Consider the following 17,300-nt stretch of genomic DNA (forward strand, 5'->3'; position numbering starts at 1 on the left):
GGGGGGGAGAGAAGATGCCTGCAATGAGATTGAAATGGAGGAATTAAGATAGCTCAGAGGGGAGACTCAATCATGCATCTAGGGAGAACCATAATTCCACATTCATGTGTCTCAATGGCTTGACAGCACTTGAGAGACAATGCATCTGACCCAGATGCAGGATTCCAATTAGCCGGCTGTATGCAACAGTTGAGATGAAACGCAAACGGGGTCTTTACAGAGCCCCTGGGCTGCCTGATTACTGCCTGAAAACAAAAAGTCTTTTGCCCATGATAAAGAGTCGACTGACACACGGGGAGTGTGAGGCCCCAGCTGTTCGCCGTCTCTCTCCAGGCTAAGGGCTTCGATAGAAAAGCTCCTCAATGCTTGCATGTCTGCCTTTTTAGGTTTGGACCGCATTGCAAAGTGTACAGCGGCTCAGTCACACTAAGATGCTTTAGATGTGTTTCATAAGTCGAATAACTGGTGAAAGATTAACTATACGTCGTCAGCCTTCTCCCTGCTTCTCGGCGTATGTAGTAAGCAGTGAACCCCCACATTTTTTGGGGGGAGGGGGGGCAATTCATCATTGACTAAAATTGCATGTAAAAGTGGGTTGAGGGTGGATTTACTAAATGTTCAATCTTTTTGACACCCATTGCTGGTATGCCAAATGTGCACGTTGTCACTTTTTTGCAATCAAAGTCAGATGTCTGAAATATTATCATGCTGATTTGATTTATACTGTGGTGTGGGTGCGTGTTGAGGATGACTTTTCCTCCCTGAATGCTCGTAAAACAATCAAGGACAGTAAGCGGTCACAAATCCTTGGGTGTGTGGTCAACACCAATTATTGCAGAGCGAACAAATACGCTGATGGAGGTTTGTATTTGATAGTCCACACTGCTATTCCAGTTTTTTAATTGTCTTGATTTCCTTTTTTTTGATAAGACATTTTCTGGGAGACAGTCTAGATACTTTTGTAAATATCCATACGAAACAAACTGATTACTGTGTATGAAACGTAATGAAAAGCAAAGTGATGAATAATTTAGATGACTGCCCAATCGTTAATTTCAAACAAGATGCGTGGATGTCAACAATGTCCTTGCACATTTCAAAAGCAGCTTACTTTACACTGGAGAGTAAAAAGGGTCTTAGTGTCCCAGTGTTTTTACAGAGAGGGAGCGAGGATGTGAATCTCTTTGGGGGCGGCCTGTCAGCCAGCTGCACCACGGGCTTAATCCCCAATCCATGTTTAAAATGTGTCACAGGGGTCAAAGATTTCAACACCCGGTGATCATCACCCACATAATGCACACATTGTCATTCTGCCAGGGCTTGGTAAACATTGGCTGAGGGCTTCTGACTCACGAAAGATGGGGATGAGGCCCAGACACTGCCACTTTAGCCAGGAAGGAGACATATGTGCGTGACACATTTTGGTTTTCATCTCCTTGAAGACGATTAATAGGAAATTACAGTTTTCACTATAGAAAAAAAAAGTAAAATGTTCCTGATGCTTATGTTTTTATTTTTAAATCACAAACAATTAGACATATTGATGAATGTTGTGTATGTGCCCTCCACAACAAGAGAGTGTGTTTCCTTTACACTGCAGCCCCTCCTTTCCCCACTCCCCTCGCACGTCTGACATTAACATTCATGGAGCCAGTGAAGTGTGGCGAGCCGCGCACAGCGAGCCGTTGACGAGATGTGTGGAGGAGGAGAGAAAAGGTGCCGGTGATGGGGAGGAGGAGAAAAGGGGGCGCGGGGGGTTGCTGGCTAGATACGAAGAGGGATGAAGCGTAGAGGCCCTGACTTAGGTGAGTGGGAAAAAAACAGGCACGCTAGTGAAGAATTGTAGGAAAGGTCAGCAAGCAAGGTGGCGCATCTTGGGCCATAGATCACTATTATTACTGTGGGTCATTGTCTGGTGCAGCACTTATAAGGGCAGGGAAACCGTCTGCAAGGCAGCTTGAGAAGTGGCAAGGGGAAGAAGAAATCATTGGAAGATGTCTCAGCAAAACTCATTCAAGAATTTGAATTTTGACATGTGTACTTTTTTACGATAGTACATACACTCTATACCAAACATGGATTACATGAACACCAAAATAGGGCAATTTACTAAACATTTAAAAAATAAATAAAAAGTGTTTAAAGCGACCCAAAGTTTGTCATCGTCACTGCAGTCAGCTTTCTACTAATTTAGCATTTTTAATACAGCACCCAACTAAATCCTTATCAAAATTAAAAGAAAACAGCTTTCATTGTCACTTTTATTGACATAATTTAAGTTTACTTTAAGTTTAAGTCTAGCCTGTTTTTTCTGTATTTTGTTTTACTGCAGCAACGCATTTGAAACATCTCACCTTGTTGTAATTGCTGGCTGTCCATTTTGAGAATGAAATGAATGTGCCATAAACAGACCATGAATAATGTTGAACAAAATCAATAACACCAACAATAACATGAATTTCATAAATAATAACAATAACAGTAATGCAATATTTCAGCCCCAAACATTTATGAAAACAATGATGTCGATGCATACAGGCTACTGAGTTGCTGACAATGAGTTCTCCTTACATAGCTGAATACAAACAGTTCAGACCCGCAGCAGCCCTCTTTGAAAGGTCGGATCTATTAAAATGCATACATTAGGGCATATCAGCGGAGCGTGTAAAGCCATCTCCCTATGGAAATGTTGGTTTACTCTTCCTCATGGGGTCCGTACAATGGTTGCATGTATGACCAATGTCCTTTGGGCCTGAAGGACAAAGACAACCAGCCGGGGGTGAAATGTCGCAGTGTGCCACTTTTAAAATAGACACGTGATATTTGAACCTTGAAAAGAAATCGTTCGTTAGAGTACTGCTGGTTTTATTTTGTCAATGTGAATGTTCTTAAATATATTTCAAATATTGTATATTTAAGGTGGGACTTCTCTCACCTTGCAGCCAGACAGACAGCAGGAATGGAGACTTGGCAGAACCATGTCTGCTGATCTGCCACTGCTACCCTTCAAGCCACCAACACACACACACACACACACACACGCACACACACACACACACACACACACACACACACACACACACACACACCACAGTCGTAGATTTTTGCAGAGCAGACTATTTGCCGCTGAAACGTTTAACGCTCGATTGCAAATGAGAGAATCATCAAGCATATGCAATGCGCTAATGCTCGGGTTTCTTTGTCTGTCGACTGCATAACTCAAATATCTAACTATATACTGCACAGTGTAAAAGTCCTAAGCTACCATTCAATTTCTAATTAAAACACCAAAGCGAGTGACTTTTCACAGGAACGTATATCATTTATTTCGTATTACATCATCTTTTGCCCAAAGCAATTTTCAAATTTCACAGGTTTCTACTGATACGGTCGTATTGTCGTTAAAAAACTGCAAACATTGTGAGATGCTGTCGTTGTCCATTACAAGCGTGCAGCGTCAATGTCTAAGTCAATAACACTTCACTGCGCTGATGCTAGCGTAGCCGGAAATTTAAATCCATTGTCTTTATAATCTCCCAAAATGTAGCGCGAGTGATATGGTGATTAAAGTCATAACAAGCGTATCTGGCTTGACTTTTGTGAGCAAATGACTTGTCAATAGCTATAACACGCTCTTACATCTTGTCAGCCCTTGGCCTTGCAGATGGAAGCGGTGCACAGAAAGAGAGAAAGTAGGTGGGGAACACTTAGGATTCTGTCTTCTTCAACTTTAATCAAAAGTACACTGACGTGCTGCAGCTCCCTCCCTCTCTGTCATAATAATGGGCCGCTAAAAATTCAGGAGGCAGGCTCCACATCAATCACTCGCCAGATTTGAGTCCAATGCAATAAATATGTAAATGAGGAGAAGCCAATGTCTCGTAGCTTTGAGATCAGCACAAGAAGGGGGGAAAAAGGGAGGGCTGGGCTAGTGTATTAATTGCCCGTGGCCAGAGGAATCCTATTACTGTGGGCATTGATTATAAAATTGTATGTGTGAGTGATTTTCATGCAGAAAGTGGACTACCAAGCCTGAAGCCAAAAGTAAAGAAAGGGTCAAATTAGCAAATTGAACCAGATTGTTCAAGTGACTAAGAAGAAGCAGCAATGACAGAAAGGCCAAATCTAAATTCGCATAAGATCGCAATTATTACATTTCCCTACCCGCCAAACTAGCAAGAGAAATGTACAATGCAGTGCTAAAGTGTCAACAATTGTAAGTTTGATTCTAAGCGCTCGCCTTAAGCAGTATTACGGCATTTTTTTGGTGTGCAATTGCAAAGAAAAATACAAACGCTTTGGAATTATTTGCATTGCTACATAAATTGTGCATACATTTTTCTCTTCTTTTTGTATTTTTGCAAAAGCGCGCCATTAGAAACTGGCCAACAATGTTGTAGATTTTACTGACTTGCTTCCAACCCATGGCAGCGACTCCTCTTATTCCTTTGAAGTTCATGCAGGAGATCGACATAAGGAACTGCAAGATCTCCACTTGCGGATGTTGTAAAGTTCGCGAGGGCAATGGCACCAGAACGACAATGACAACAAAACGGCTTCAACACATAAAAATACATCTTCTGGAAATGTCGAGTCACAGTCTTTTCCTGAACTCGATCGACTTTTTGTGCGTATTTTCAAGCCCGAGTCCTGCAGACAGTGTAAGTATTTTGACAATTTGCAATCATCCAATATTTCTTCTCACCATTAAGCAAGTCTAATGTGCAACTACTGCAAAAGGTTTAGTTGATGTTCTTGCAAATGTCATGGTTACTGGCTCATCAGGGCCTGTGTCTTGTTGCGTGTTGTTAATGATGTCCGTTGTTGACCAAGGAAAATAAAAGATGTTCTTGGTTCTTTATTGGCAAGATCTTGGGTTGTTTAATGGCGGCCAGTACACGAGGCACGGCAGGAGATGAAACAACAACCCCCATCTCCAGGTCAGAAGGTTTTATACTGTCCGGAAAAGGCGGGAAAGTGTCACCTGACCATTTGGTACCTATGTGTATTGGGAGGTTGCCGCCCCTCTGTGTGTGTGTATGTGTGTGTATGTGTGTGTGTGTGTGCGTGCGCGTGTGCGTGTGTGTGTCCACCGTCTGTGCCCATGTGTATTGGGAGGCCACAAAGCTCTGGGTGCTGTATCCATGTTCTGATTGAGCAGTTAATAATAATAAGATTTGCACACATATGAACATGAAAAAGTATATGACTTTGTCTAACTTAACAAAATATGTACACGTTGCTGTTTCACCCACTTCACTATCTAAACGCCAGTTTTCCTAGTCTCACTTTTGTTTAGTCACTGACAAGACAACACTGGTGTTATACTCTGTGTGGGGTGGGAATGGGATTGTTGGATATGGTTGAAACTATTACTAAAGTTTATTTGAAAATTCATCTTAGTGTTTTGTTAGTTTCCCCCCAAATATCTGACTGAAAAAAACTTTATTTTGGTGTCATGAATAGCTCAAGGGCGAGAGGCTCACCCGACATCACCCTTTGTTTTGTTTTGTTTTGTTTTGTTTTGTTTTGTTCTGATTGCTTGAAAAAAATTATCATGAATTCAAATAATGTCGGGAAGCAAAGTGGATGACAAATCTGCAGCTTTGCAGCCAAAAGAGATTCTTATTTACAAAATGTTGCTCATGTATATTTGTGTGTGTGTGTGTGTATATATATATATATATATATATATATATATATATATATATATATATATAAAAATGCATATATATATATATATATACCGTAATTTTCGGACTATAAGTCGCACCGGAGTATAAGTCGCACCAGCCATAAAATGCCCAAAAAAGTGAAAAAAACCCATATATATGTATATAAATCGCTCCTGAGTATAAGTCGCCCCCCCACCCAAACTATGAAAAAAAACCGCGACTTATAGTCCGAAAATTACGGTACGTATATATACATATATATACACATACATACATATATACATACATACATACATATATACATATATATATATATATATATATATATAGATGCATATACGTATGTGTATATATGCATATATACCTACTAAATGTATAGGTGTGCAAATGCATATAAGTATTAGTGTATACATGTATGTGTGGATATGTATATATGTACATATGTGTGTATATGCAAATATATATGTGTGTGCATGTTTCTGTGTTAATTTATGTGCATGTTTCTGTGTGTTAATTTAAGGGTATATTCATGTGTATATGTCGTATGTGCACATGTGAGTGTTTGTATGTATAAGTGTATACTTATTTTTATAAATGTGTATATATATGTATCTATATATATGTGTATATGCTTATATATGTGTATATATGTCTGTCTGTACTGGATGTTTCAAAGTCAAAGTCAAAGTCAGCTTTATTGTCAATCCCTTCATATGTCAAGACACACAAAGAAACCGAAATTCCGTTTCCTCCATCCCACGGTGACGAGACATACAAGTAGGCGACACAAAACAAAAACAAGAAGGCACAAACCATAAATAATAATAATAAATAATAAATAAAATAAAATGAGCGATGAATAAATAACAGACCAATAACCCATTAAATAAGAGGGGCAAAACCGAGCCAGTGTGCATACAGCAAGAACAGGACGCTACGCTGAAAGGGGGAGTTTATATGTGTATGTATGTTTATATGTGTGTGCGTGTAAATGTATATGCATCTATCTTGTTTATATGTATTTATGTGTTTGTGTTTGTGTTTATGTGTGTTAAAATGTATGTATATGTATATAATAATGTCAGAGAAACTTTTTAAAAAATAAAGTCTGTACACAAAGTTTTATCTAACTGTTTTTTTTGGAAAAACAGCTAGTTCCACAGCAAAGCAAAAGTTGCAAAGCGGAATAAATAACCTTTATTGTACAAATACAAAGATCAAAGTTTATCCCACTATTACAATAAGCACAGTCAGCTTGGTGTAAATTGATTTGCTGGTCTCGTGTTTGACTTGCAAATCTCTCTCTTAATCAAGGCATTTTGCTCAGATAAACAGGGATTAGTTTGATTAACAGCATAGCATAATCGCCAAGCAGGGAACAGAATGATAGATAACTTTCCATTGTGTTTATTTTACAGACAATAAAAACAATTTGAATAACAGATGCATTCATTTGATTTTTTTTATGGTGATATTTTTTTAATCATGAAAAAAGCCATTCAAAAGTATAATTCTGCTTTCTCTTGGGTGAGTGCCGACTGAATCAAACGAGATGAAAATAAAACTGATTCATGTCAGTTGTGATCAAATCATGACGGTCCCAAAAAACGTTTGCTTCTCTATTCAGAAAACAGTGCAAGTTACCCACCGTGCTGTTACAGTTGCACCACAATATCCTGATTATCAATCCATCACAAAAGTGATGATCCTTTGTCGATTTTCAAGCAAGCCAGATGCTTTTTATTTTCCTACATGTGTTTGATTTCACTATATGTTTCTCCAACTGTGAAATCATACACGCCGGCTGCTGGTTTAATTGATTACATGCCACAATTCATTTTTCTTGCCGTGATTTGACAAAAATGTGCATATTTAGGCTTGGTTAGCTGTCTTCTCAAGCAGAAATACCACAAAAAAGTGTGAGGTGGTAGTGTCACAAGGCTACAAATTAAAGTCACTGTGTGGTTGTTTATATTTTTTTCTGGAATATGGATAGGCTGTAGTCTTGATTTCCCAGCACATAGCGGCCGTTTCACTTTCCCAGGCTCGGCTCGTCTGAACGATGGCTCAGCCCCATCTTGCATTGCCGCAGTCATTTCCAGCCATATGTACCTCCCCTTTTGACCTCATCTGGATTGTGCGAGCAACACATTGGAGGAGAAAATGAATCTTAAAAATGTCCCCTTGGTGCATGCTTCCCTGCAGTTTATGGTTTACAACCCTCTGGGTTTTCTGTCTCAGCCCCCCTCACCCCCCTCCTGCCCCAGCGGCTTCACGGCCTCAGCGGTTACAGTCAGCAGTCTTTGTGCGGCCTTCATGTTTAAGATATTGACTTTGGCCGCCAGACAATCAGAGACGCTTTAATGTGGCTGCCGAGTCATATTTGCAGATGTGAACGTGTCTTTACTGCAGTATATATTAGACTACATATGCATAGTTATAGACATCCAAGTGACATCCTGGGTGCAATTATTTATGATACCATCTCAAGCAACAAAGATTTCAATCATTTGGTCAGCAGCAATTGATTTATGCGGAATTAATGTTTTAATTTCACCTGCTAGGAAATGATCACACTGAGGCTGAATTTGCAGGTCAAAGTACCGAATTCCAATTTAATGCTAGTATTCTTTTTTTATAGCAGTTCTCCAAAGGTTGTCTTTTGATAAAGTCAAACTTGTATTCTCGCGAAATCTAACATCAGATATGAATGTTTATGTTGCTGCATTGGCATATATCTAATGCAGGGGTCTCAAACTCCAGTCCTCGGGGGCCGCATTCCTACATGTTTTCCAAGTTTCCCTCGTTAAATACACTTGATTCAAATGATCAGTTCATCCTCACGTTCTGCAGGAGCCTGATAATTGAATCAGGTGTATTTAACGAGGGAAACTTGGAAAACATGTAGGAATGCGGCCCCCGAGGACTGGAGTTTGAGACCCCTGATCTAATGCGTTTCTTATTTTCATCCACGTTTAGAAAAGGCCTTATTCCGATCTGAACAGATCTAATTCCATGTCTTTATTTTGGCTATGTAGTTTGCGATGATGAATATCTGAATTGCACCACTCAGAAATTAGATTAGATTAGATATTTCTTTATAACCCCCACATGGGGGAATTCCAGTATACCAGGCATGTCCAAAGTCCGGCCCGCGGGCCAAATCCGGCCCCCGATCAGATTTCATATGGCCCGCAGCTTCGGTCTTATAATGTATTATTTATGGACCGCCTGCACCGTCAAACTGAATATAAAAAAAAAAAATGAAATTTGAACCTGTAATTCCTCCTATTAGCAAAGGGTGGCAGCACCACCCCTCGCCGCTCATTTCTGCCATGGCGACTGCAAAGAAAACGAGGACAGTTGACATTGAGGGCCCGTCGCTTTCAAGAGAAATGGGAATTACAATACTTCTTCGCTGAAAATCAAGGCAATTGTGTTTGTCTAATTTCTAAAGAGACGGTTGCCTTGTTTAAGGATTTCAACCTAAAGAGACACTAGTAGACTAAACATGCTGACACATACGACAAGCTAACAGGGAGTAACCGCGCTGATAAAGTGAAGCAGCTCCAAGCTGAAATGGCATCACAACAGCGATTCTTCACGCGGGGCTGTGAGTCAAAATTAAATAAAAATGAAATATTACTTAATATTAAATGTTACGAAGTGGCCATGTTAATACTGTTGATGTTATAAACCTGTAGACATGACACAAACTATTACTTTCTGAAAGATATTGTAAATGACAAGAGCAAAACTCACTTGTTTTAAGTTTTAATAATAACAGACAAATTTGCATTACTTATAACTCCTGTTTAAAATGTTCATGAGGCAAAAATAATTTTAAACTCATGTAAATGTAAGGTATTTCAAACAGTTTGTTCAATGTTATCTGACTCTTCAGATATGAATGAAAGGCAGAATTTGTGTTTTTAGAGTTGTTCACATCTGCCTGAATGGCTTATATTTGGTTATATTTTGTCATTTGAAAAATAAAGACAATTGTGACAATGAAATTTGTTTTATAACAGTGTGTATTTGCATGAAATTTTTGTAGTTAAAAAATGTCTGAAAAAACTATTGGCCCCCGGGCCCCTTCACTTTATTAAATCTGGCCCTCCTTGCAAAAAGTTTGGACACCCCTGCAGCATACAGCAGCGATCATTTAGGAAAATTTGAAAAATAAAAACTGGAGATAAAAACAATGGAGCTGCTGCCAGAAGTAAAAAAGAATTCTGAATTTTGTCACCAAATTCATGCAAGATAGCTACAGATTGATAGAGGAGGAAATATACCGTAATTTTCGGACTATAAGTCGCGGTTTTTTTTCATAGTTTGGGTGGGGGGGCGACTTATACTCAGGAGCGACTTATATACATATATATGGTTTTTTTTTCACTTTTTTGGGCATTTTATGGCTGGTGCGACTTATACTCCGGTGCGACTTATAGTCCGAAAATTACGGTATGTATTTTTTTAATTGGAGTGTTTTATATGCATCAATGTGCTAACACAGTCTGCTTATTTGCTGTTTTCTCACCATTGTTTTCTTGTCTTTCTTTGGCACCTGCGATGAGTTTGCAAGCACTCTGCTATAATGAGGTCTGAGTCGCAGGTTGAATTGTTTGTCACATGTTGCTACACTGTGCAGCAGCAGTTTTCATTGATTATGCAGATTGGATATTTCTTCAAACCGTAACTTCAAGGGCTATGTATTGTGAGTACATCTGGATTATAAAGAATTAATTTGAGATTTTAGATGCAGTATTGTTATACAATTACTTGGTAGGAAATCAAGTTATCCCATCAGTGGTGAGCTATTTTTTTGAACAGGCTGCTCGTGTGGTCCTTGGGGGTTTATCTGGAGTCCGCAGGCGACATGTTGGTGACCCGTGGTGTAAGGCCATAACTCAAAATCAAAATTCAGATCATGAGCTACAAAATGCAATTTTATTGTTTGTTTTGGGAAATGTAGTTTTCACATCGTGGTTGCACATATCCTACAAAATCGTAGCAAAATATTTGGCGGTGTGTAAACTGGCGCTGCCAACATTTTCTCTGTGTTTTCTATTGTTTGCTCTAATTGTAAGATTTGTGCAGGTTACTCTCGAAGGAAAAATATCAGGGTGGCAAATATAAATTGTTTATGAAAGCTTTCGAGGTTCCTCTTGCTGACGTTTCCTTTGTCGTTGCTTTGCTTTCAATTGTATGTTTATTCTTTCAATATGTACTCTACATTAATTGTGGCAGAATATTAAGGGTTCTAAAAATATTGGCTTCGTGTGTAAATGGCAGAAAAGTCACAGTGAGGTGGCCAGAGAGTGACAAAAGGTGGTCATGGCCAAACTCACCAAATAGTTCCGCCCTAATTCAGCACGGTGGATTAAACATGACATGTATGCATATTCACTTTCTTTTTGTCAGTTTGTCCCTTTGCAAAATAATTACCATCAATGTTGATATCGCCAGGCTTTAGAAAAAGTGAACATTTGTTATATCCAGTCCACATCATTTTATTTGACTTAATATTTTAAGTAACACAATTAAACATACAAAACTATTTGCAAAACATATTTACTGCAAATATGGGTGCAAGAGATTGCAGTTGGTCTTTGAACCGATGAAGCTAATATTTGTGTCCAAAGTCAATTTCTACAAATAACAATCAGAATGTATTTCATCATACTGTGAATGGTCAGAAACATCCGTTTCAGCCTTATTTGAACAATCATCTCATTACAAACATTAGCTACTGCTGGCATTATGCATACAAGTGTATTTTGTAGACATCAAGAATCAGCCGCAACTTCACAAGTTGTTGTTTCATCATTTGACAACTGAGTGTGTGCGTGCGTGTGTGTGTTTGTGTGTGTGCGTGTGTGTGTGAGTGCGTGTGTGTGTTTCCAATTACAAACTAGCACAGTGAGCAATCGCACAAACATAGCTACAGAGGTTTGGTTCATCTTTGTGCTCCAGGATCCATTTCCACAATCCATCAGGTTTTATACAGTGATATTTAAATACTGGGGCTCAAAGTAAACAGTTGACTGCCCTTCACTAATATTCTGTATTTATAATCTTGAACTCATCGTCTTCATAAAGCGCGATCAGTTTCTATACAAATGCGTTCTTTCAGACGTCTCGTGTCCTTTTGAAGGCAAACCTGTTTTGACACAGCCGACAAATGAAATATAAAAAGCAAAGCTTAGACAGTCCTGAGAGAGGTTTTTGGTCAAATGCGACAAACTTGACAATCACAATCTAAAACCTTGTATTCACCATTAGCTGTAGAGAGCTGCTTTTTAATACTGAAAGGTGATTTTTAAACAAATACCCTAATGAGCAGACCATGAATGGATGAATGGATTTACATGCATAGCCTACATATACTGTTCTTTGAAAAAAATTGTCTCAAAAATTTGTGTTTATGCATTTATTGCTCCGTCAAAGAGGTTCAGCACTAAACCAGCACATAGTACTCGAGTCCCATGTGAATATAATCAACGTGTTAACGAATATTTTGTTATTTAAAACATGACATAAATAAATAAGTTATATAAATAAATAAAGTGATAAATAAAGTGATAAATAAATACATAAATAAATAAAGTGACAAATGAATAAATAAAGTGATGATTTGCCTTCAGAACACCCAGGGTTACCACACAGTTCCTTCGCTCACCTCGGACGAGGGCTGTGACAGTTGGTTGGTGTAGCCGTTGTCGCCGAGAGTGATGGCGGTGAACGGCGTGCTGGGCCCACACATCTCACTGGAGATGCTGTGCATGGAGCCCGGTGCATTGGGTTCCGGGCTGGGTGAGTTAACCGGGTGGTGTGACACCGTGTCAGGGTAACACTGCACCTCTCCTGGACAGTGGTGCCCGGGGTGGCGGTGCTCGATGGCCCCTAAGGGGGTGCCGGCAGGGACTGCTGAGGGCACGAAGCCCAAGTCTGCTGGCGTCTGCGCCTGGGATGATGGTGGGCCTTGGTAGTATTCATAATTCCCAGCTGGGCCGTAATATTCACCAGGATAATCTGCACTCATTCAGAAGGAACATATTACATGAGTTGGGTGAAAATAGACATTAAGTTGCCACATTAAGGTGCACAGTCTAATAAGAACCAAAGCAATGAATATTATAATGATGCTCTGCTCTGGTTGACAACCTCAGAGTGGTAATACTAAACATCAAACAAACAGTAGTTGGCCACTACATTAGGCACTGTATTTGAATGAACCCAATTGCAAATAATTTTCATGCACGCTGAGTGACAATCACAGAGATTCTCTTTAAACAATGCTATTATTTTTATATCTGCATAACATGGCCATTTTGACCCTCTTGAAAGAGGTCCAAAATGAAATGAAATGACATAATGATTTCTAATACATTGTGGTCACCTTATTTAGATTGAGGTCACTTTACGGTGACCACGTTATATTAGAAACACCTCTCAATAGGATGTGATCCAGTAAAAACATCCACAATAATACAAATATTGTCAGTTGACAATAATATCCCTGACACCGTCAATCAGAAATTAGTACGTTTTTTTCAATGAGGAATTTGAAAAGAAAATGTATTTATAAATCTACTGCAAGTACAGAGATGAGGGGAAATCAAATACGTATACACACATCTAAAAAATGTTACAAACGGGAAGGGTATGTAGCTGGACAAAGTCACATGCTCGCTCACCTCCATAGTAGGAGAAATGGCCAAGCTCGGCGGTGTCCACCCGTTCTCCGAGAGCTCGCATCCTTCTCGGGCTGCGGAAGAACATGTGTCTCCTGGCACTGAGCGCGCTCAGTTGCTTCATGCGCCTCTCTTTGGACCGCCGGTTTTGGAACCACACCTTTTTAAAAACCAAGGTGACACAAAATACATCCATAAAATATATCAGTATGTTCAACAAATAAAACGATATTTGGGCACTCTTGCGCAATTGAAGATTGTTTATGCGTTAAAATAAGTAAAGAAAAAAATATATATAAAATGTACAGTGAGTGTACATATAACACGGAGTTCTGATATTGTATTTTCCTTGTGAATAATCGATTCACAAATGCATTAAAAGCACAATTCCATTGACAATTAGGTGCGTAAAAGTCACAGTTTTGCGCACAAACACCACGCTTAATTATATTACGGTAGAAAGCTTCGTTTTCTAGTTTTCTGCCGCATTTTACCTGGATGACTCTCATGTTGAGACCAGTCTCCCGCGACAGCTGCTCTCGAATGTGTCTGGTGGGCTTCGGTGTGGCCGCAAAAGCCGCTTTCAGGGTTTCCAGCTGCTTGGCCTTGATGGTGGTCCGAGGCCCGCGTCTTTTCCCCACTGCGCCCTGCTCGTCGTTCTCATTGGGGCAAACGTCTTTATCCGACAAATGGCCGGCTTCTGAGTCCTTGCAGTCATCCTGCTGCAGGTCCTGGGAGTCCGGAGATAAACTGGGGTCGCTACACGTCGTCACTGCCAATGCACGGAAATGCCCTTAGCGAACTAATTTCATGAGGGGGACTTTGTCACGTGGTCGTTTGATTTTAGGAGACAAGGCAAGTCAATTTTACAGCACAGCAAATCTAGCCGCGATTCACAGAGATATGAGTGCAATAAATTCACTTATTATTTTTTTAATTGTATCAGCAGATTACAAAACATAGAGAAAGTAATTGAACAAATAAACTAAAACGATAACATATTAACTGAGCAAAAGATCAATTATTTTGATAGTTAAATAAAACACATTGCCTTCAATTATCAAATATATTACACGAATAAGAAATTATTAAATTTAACTACAATAATATAATAATAATAATAATAATAACCTGAGAGCTGAATGGTGTCTTTGCCGTTATTGTTGTGGTAGTCCTCCTTACAAACGAACTTGAATTCGTCCAGGATGTAGAGCTCCTCGCCGGTTGACAACTGCTTGTTGCACATCACACAAGTGAAACAGTTGAGGTGGAACACTTTGCTCTTCGCCCTCCGGACAAGATCACTGGGCAGAATCCCCTGGGAGCAACCTCCACACTTGGTCCCAAATCTCCTGTGGCAGCCAAGAAGACAGTAGAGCTATTCATGTGACATACACCACACCACAGGGCATTGGAAATTATTATTATTACTATTATTATCATTACTATAAATTATTATTACTATTATTATTATTATTATTATTATTATTATTATTATTATTACATAACAAACTAATTGAGGTTTTCAGTCTTCGAAAAAGGACCACAGCAGTTGCGGTGTATTTTATTCAAATTCAAAAGTGAATCAAAAGGAAAATAAACATACAGCAATGTAAACAATTATATCTGCCACACGCATAATCTAGAATATATGTAGAATATGAAAATATTTACAATTGGCATGTTTGGTTGTGAGCTTAATTGCTCTTTTACAGTGCATCGTCTAATAGCATCTTTTTTGGTTTTATATGTGATTATAATTATTTAGCTATTATTATTATTATTTAGATATTATTATTATTTAGATATTATTATTTAGATATGATATTGTTATTATTTAGATATTATTGCGATAATTATTTCGGTATTTCACCCTTTTCCTGTTCAACACACCTTACGTCTCTTTACCAGACGGATGAATAGGTAGATAAATAAATCGATAATAGTTAATCGTAGTGGTTTAATTAGACTTACCTGAAGAAGTCATTCTTGCAATAGAGTCTGCCTTCTCGTGAAAAACACTTTTCTGTCAAAGTGCACTTGCATTCGCAGCATTGTACACACTGAACGTGCCACGGTCGGTCCAGAACTTTGAGCAAGAACCGATCTACAATTGGTTTTTCGCAGTTGGCGCAATGAATCATCGTGCAGAGTTAATTCCAATAAATAAATCTATTTTTACACACAATGCTACGGGGTGTATTCCAGTCTCCTCGTCACCTCGGCGCTCTTATCCAAGGATCCCCGCGCATCCAAGTCAATGTGAATAATGACAAGGATTATCCAAAGGATTTGAACATGTCAAAACAATCCACATAAGATCAACAGCTCCAAACAACAGGTCATCTGTTGAAAAAAGACTGGTAGAAAACATTTCTGTCATAAATACGAAAACGATGGGCCAATCAAAATGAGCTCAGAAATAGCAGAGTCAATATCAACCCACGTCTGCGTGTTTGTCAGTAAATCCCGGATTGTGTGAAGAATAGTGAAAAAATAACGAGGGATTCTGTCAGTGTGTCCAACCTTGCCATTTGAGTCCCATTTTGCCTCTGTTGTAATGTCAGTATAGAAGGACGCACTAATGAGGTCCCTACTTAGCGAATAGCCAATGGTACACCAAGAAATTGGTGACATCACGAAGACGAAAGCCAATAAAAAAAAACCTCCCTTCTCGAAGAAACACCAACTGTATTAAAAGATATTAAAGCTAAATGTTAATGCATAATATCATTGAACTCAGTCTTATATTGAATACAAATTCAAAGAAAATAGACATTTTCCTGCTAAAACAAATAGAAAGGCAAAATGTGATATTATTGTACATTTGAAAGTTATTTTACATCTTAAGTAAAACAAATTGCATCCTCAGATCATTTTTGTTCATGGTCGACATTTTTGGCACAACATTTAATGCAGGTCAGACATATGATGACTTTTGTCAAAAGATTTCGCTATGAGTATCAGTGCTGACTGACGTCATTAGTACCACCTCTGTGCTTTCCATACACACGAGGTCCTTGCATTAGTCTTCATTTGGTTTCAAAGGACAAGGCTGATTAACAGTCATAATTCTTCACTATATAGGCTACATTTGAGATGTTATCATAGTGAGATGGTGCACTGGGGATGGAGACTGCACTTTTTTTTTTAGCTCATGTTCCAAGTCTCTTGTCATTCATGATTGTAGATGATCTGAAGTTCTTGAAAGAAACATCACATTGAAAAGCAAAGTCAGCTTTGTAGCTCTCAACTCACAGATGGAAAATGTATTTCTGTCTAATATTAAAGTGGCTGATATGTAGATTTTGCAGTGCAGATCGGCAGAGCCTCATAAGAAAAAGTTCAATGGGCCCAGTCCGAATCATTGCTAAATGCATTTAGTTGTTGGCAAGAGATTTTTTTTGTATAAAACACGAGCTTTTCCAGGTGACACAAAAATATACTGCGCTCAGCTAATTGCAGTGCAATATTTGACACAAAAGTTCACAAGTGGAAAATTAATGCTTTTGTTTCTTTTTACATTAATTTAATTCTAATTGTTACTTGGTAGTGCGTAATATTTGTATGGCAGCATCCTTTAGTCAATTTCTACATTTTTGGCTGTTTTGTGTGACTGGCTGCACTACAATTGAACAATAGTAACGCATTTGATTTAATTCCAACTCAACTTTTTAAAGGCAGCCGATTTATGGCTCAATGCTGGGATTGTGTTATAAAATGGCACACAGTATTTGTGATGATTACACAAACAATCCCAAAACCATTGTCACTGTAGTGACAATGACTCAACCAGGAGGTACAAAGCAATTATCATGGTGGCATTGCAAGTGCGAGTGTGTATAAGTGACTCCTTCTGGGTCTGGCTTTCTCCAGTCTAGGTGTTGATGAGCCACCCTGCCCAGTGTGCTGATCCCCCATGCCTCTC

The 17,300-nt window shown here is 38.9% G+C and overlaps 1 protein-coding gene across 1 annotated transcript; it reads right to left on the reverse strand.

Moving 5' to 3' along the window:
• Positions 1 to 10,606: 10,606 nt before the first annotated feature.
• LOC119133833 (LIM/homeobox protein Lhx1-like) lies at positions 10,607 to 15,945 on the reverse strand. Its single transcript, XM_037270002.1, has 5 exons — positions 15,347 to 15,945; positions 14,504 to 14,724; positions 13,867 to 14,144; positions 13,376 to 13,532; positions 10,607 to 12,710 (listed from the first exon to the last, which is right to left on the reverse strand). The coding sequence occupies exons 1-5, from the start codon at positions 15,514 to 15,516 to the stop codon at positions 12,334 to 12,336; spliced, it is 1,203 nt and encodes a 400-aa protein (XP_037125897.1). The 5' UTR covers positions 15,517 to 15,945; the 3' UTR covers positions 10,607 to 12,333.
• Positions 15,946 to 17,300: the final 1,355 nt, after the last annotated feature.

This window comes from Syngnathus acus, chromosome 14 (assembly GCF_901709675.1).
Source record: "Syngnathus acus chromosome 14, fSynAcu1.2, whole genome shotgun sequence".
Lineage (NCBI taxonomy): Eukaryota > Metazoa > Chordata > Actinopteri > Syngnathiformes > Syngnathidae > Syngnathus > Syngnathus acus.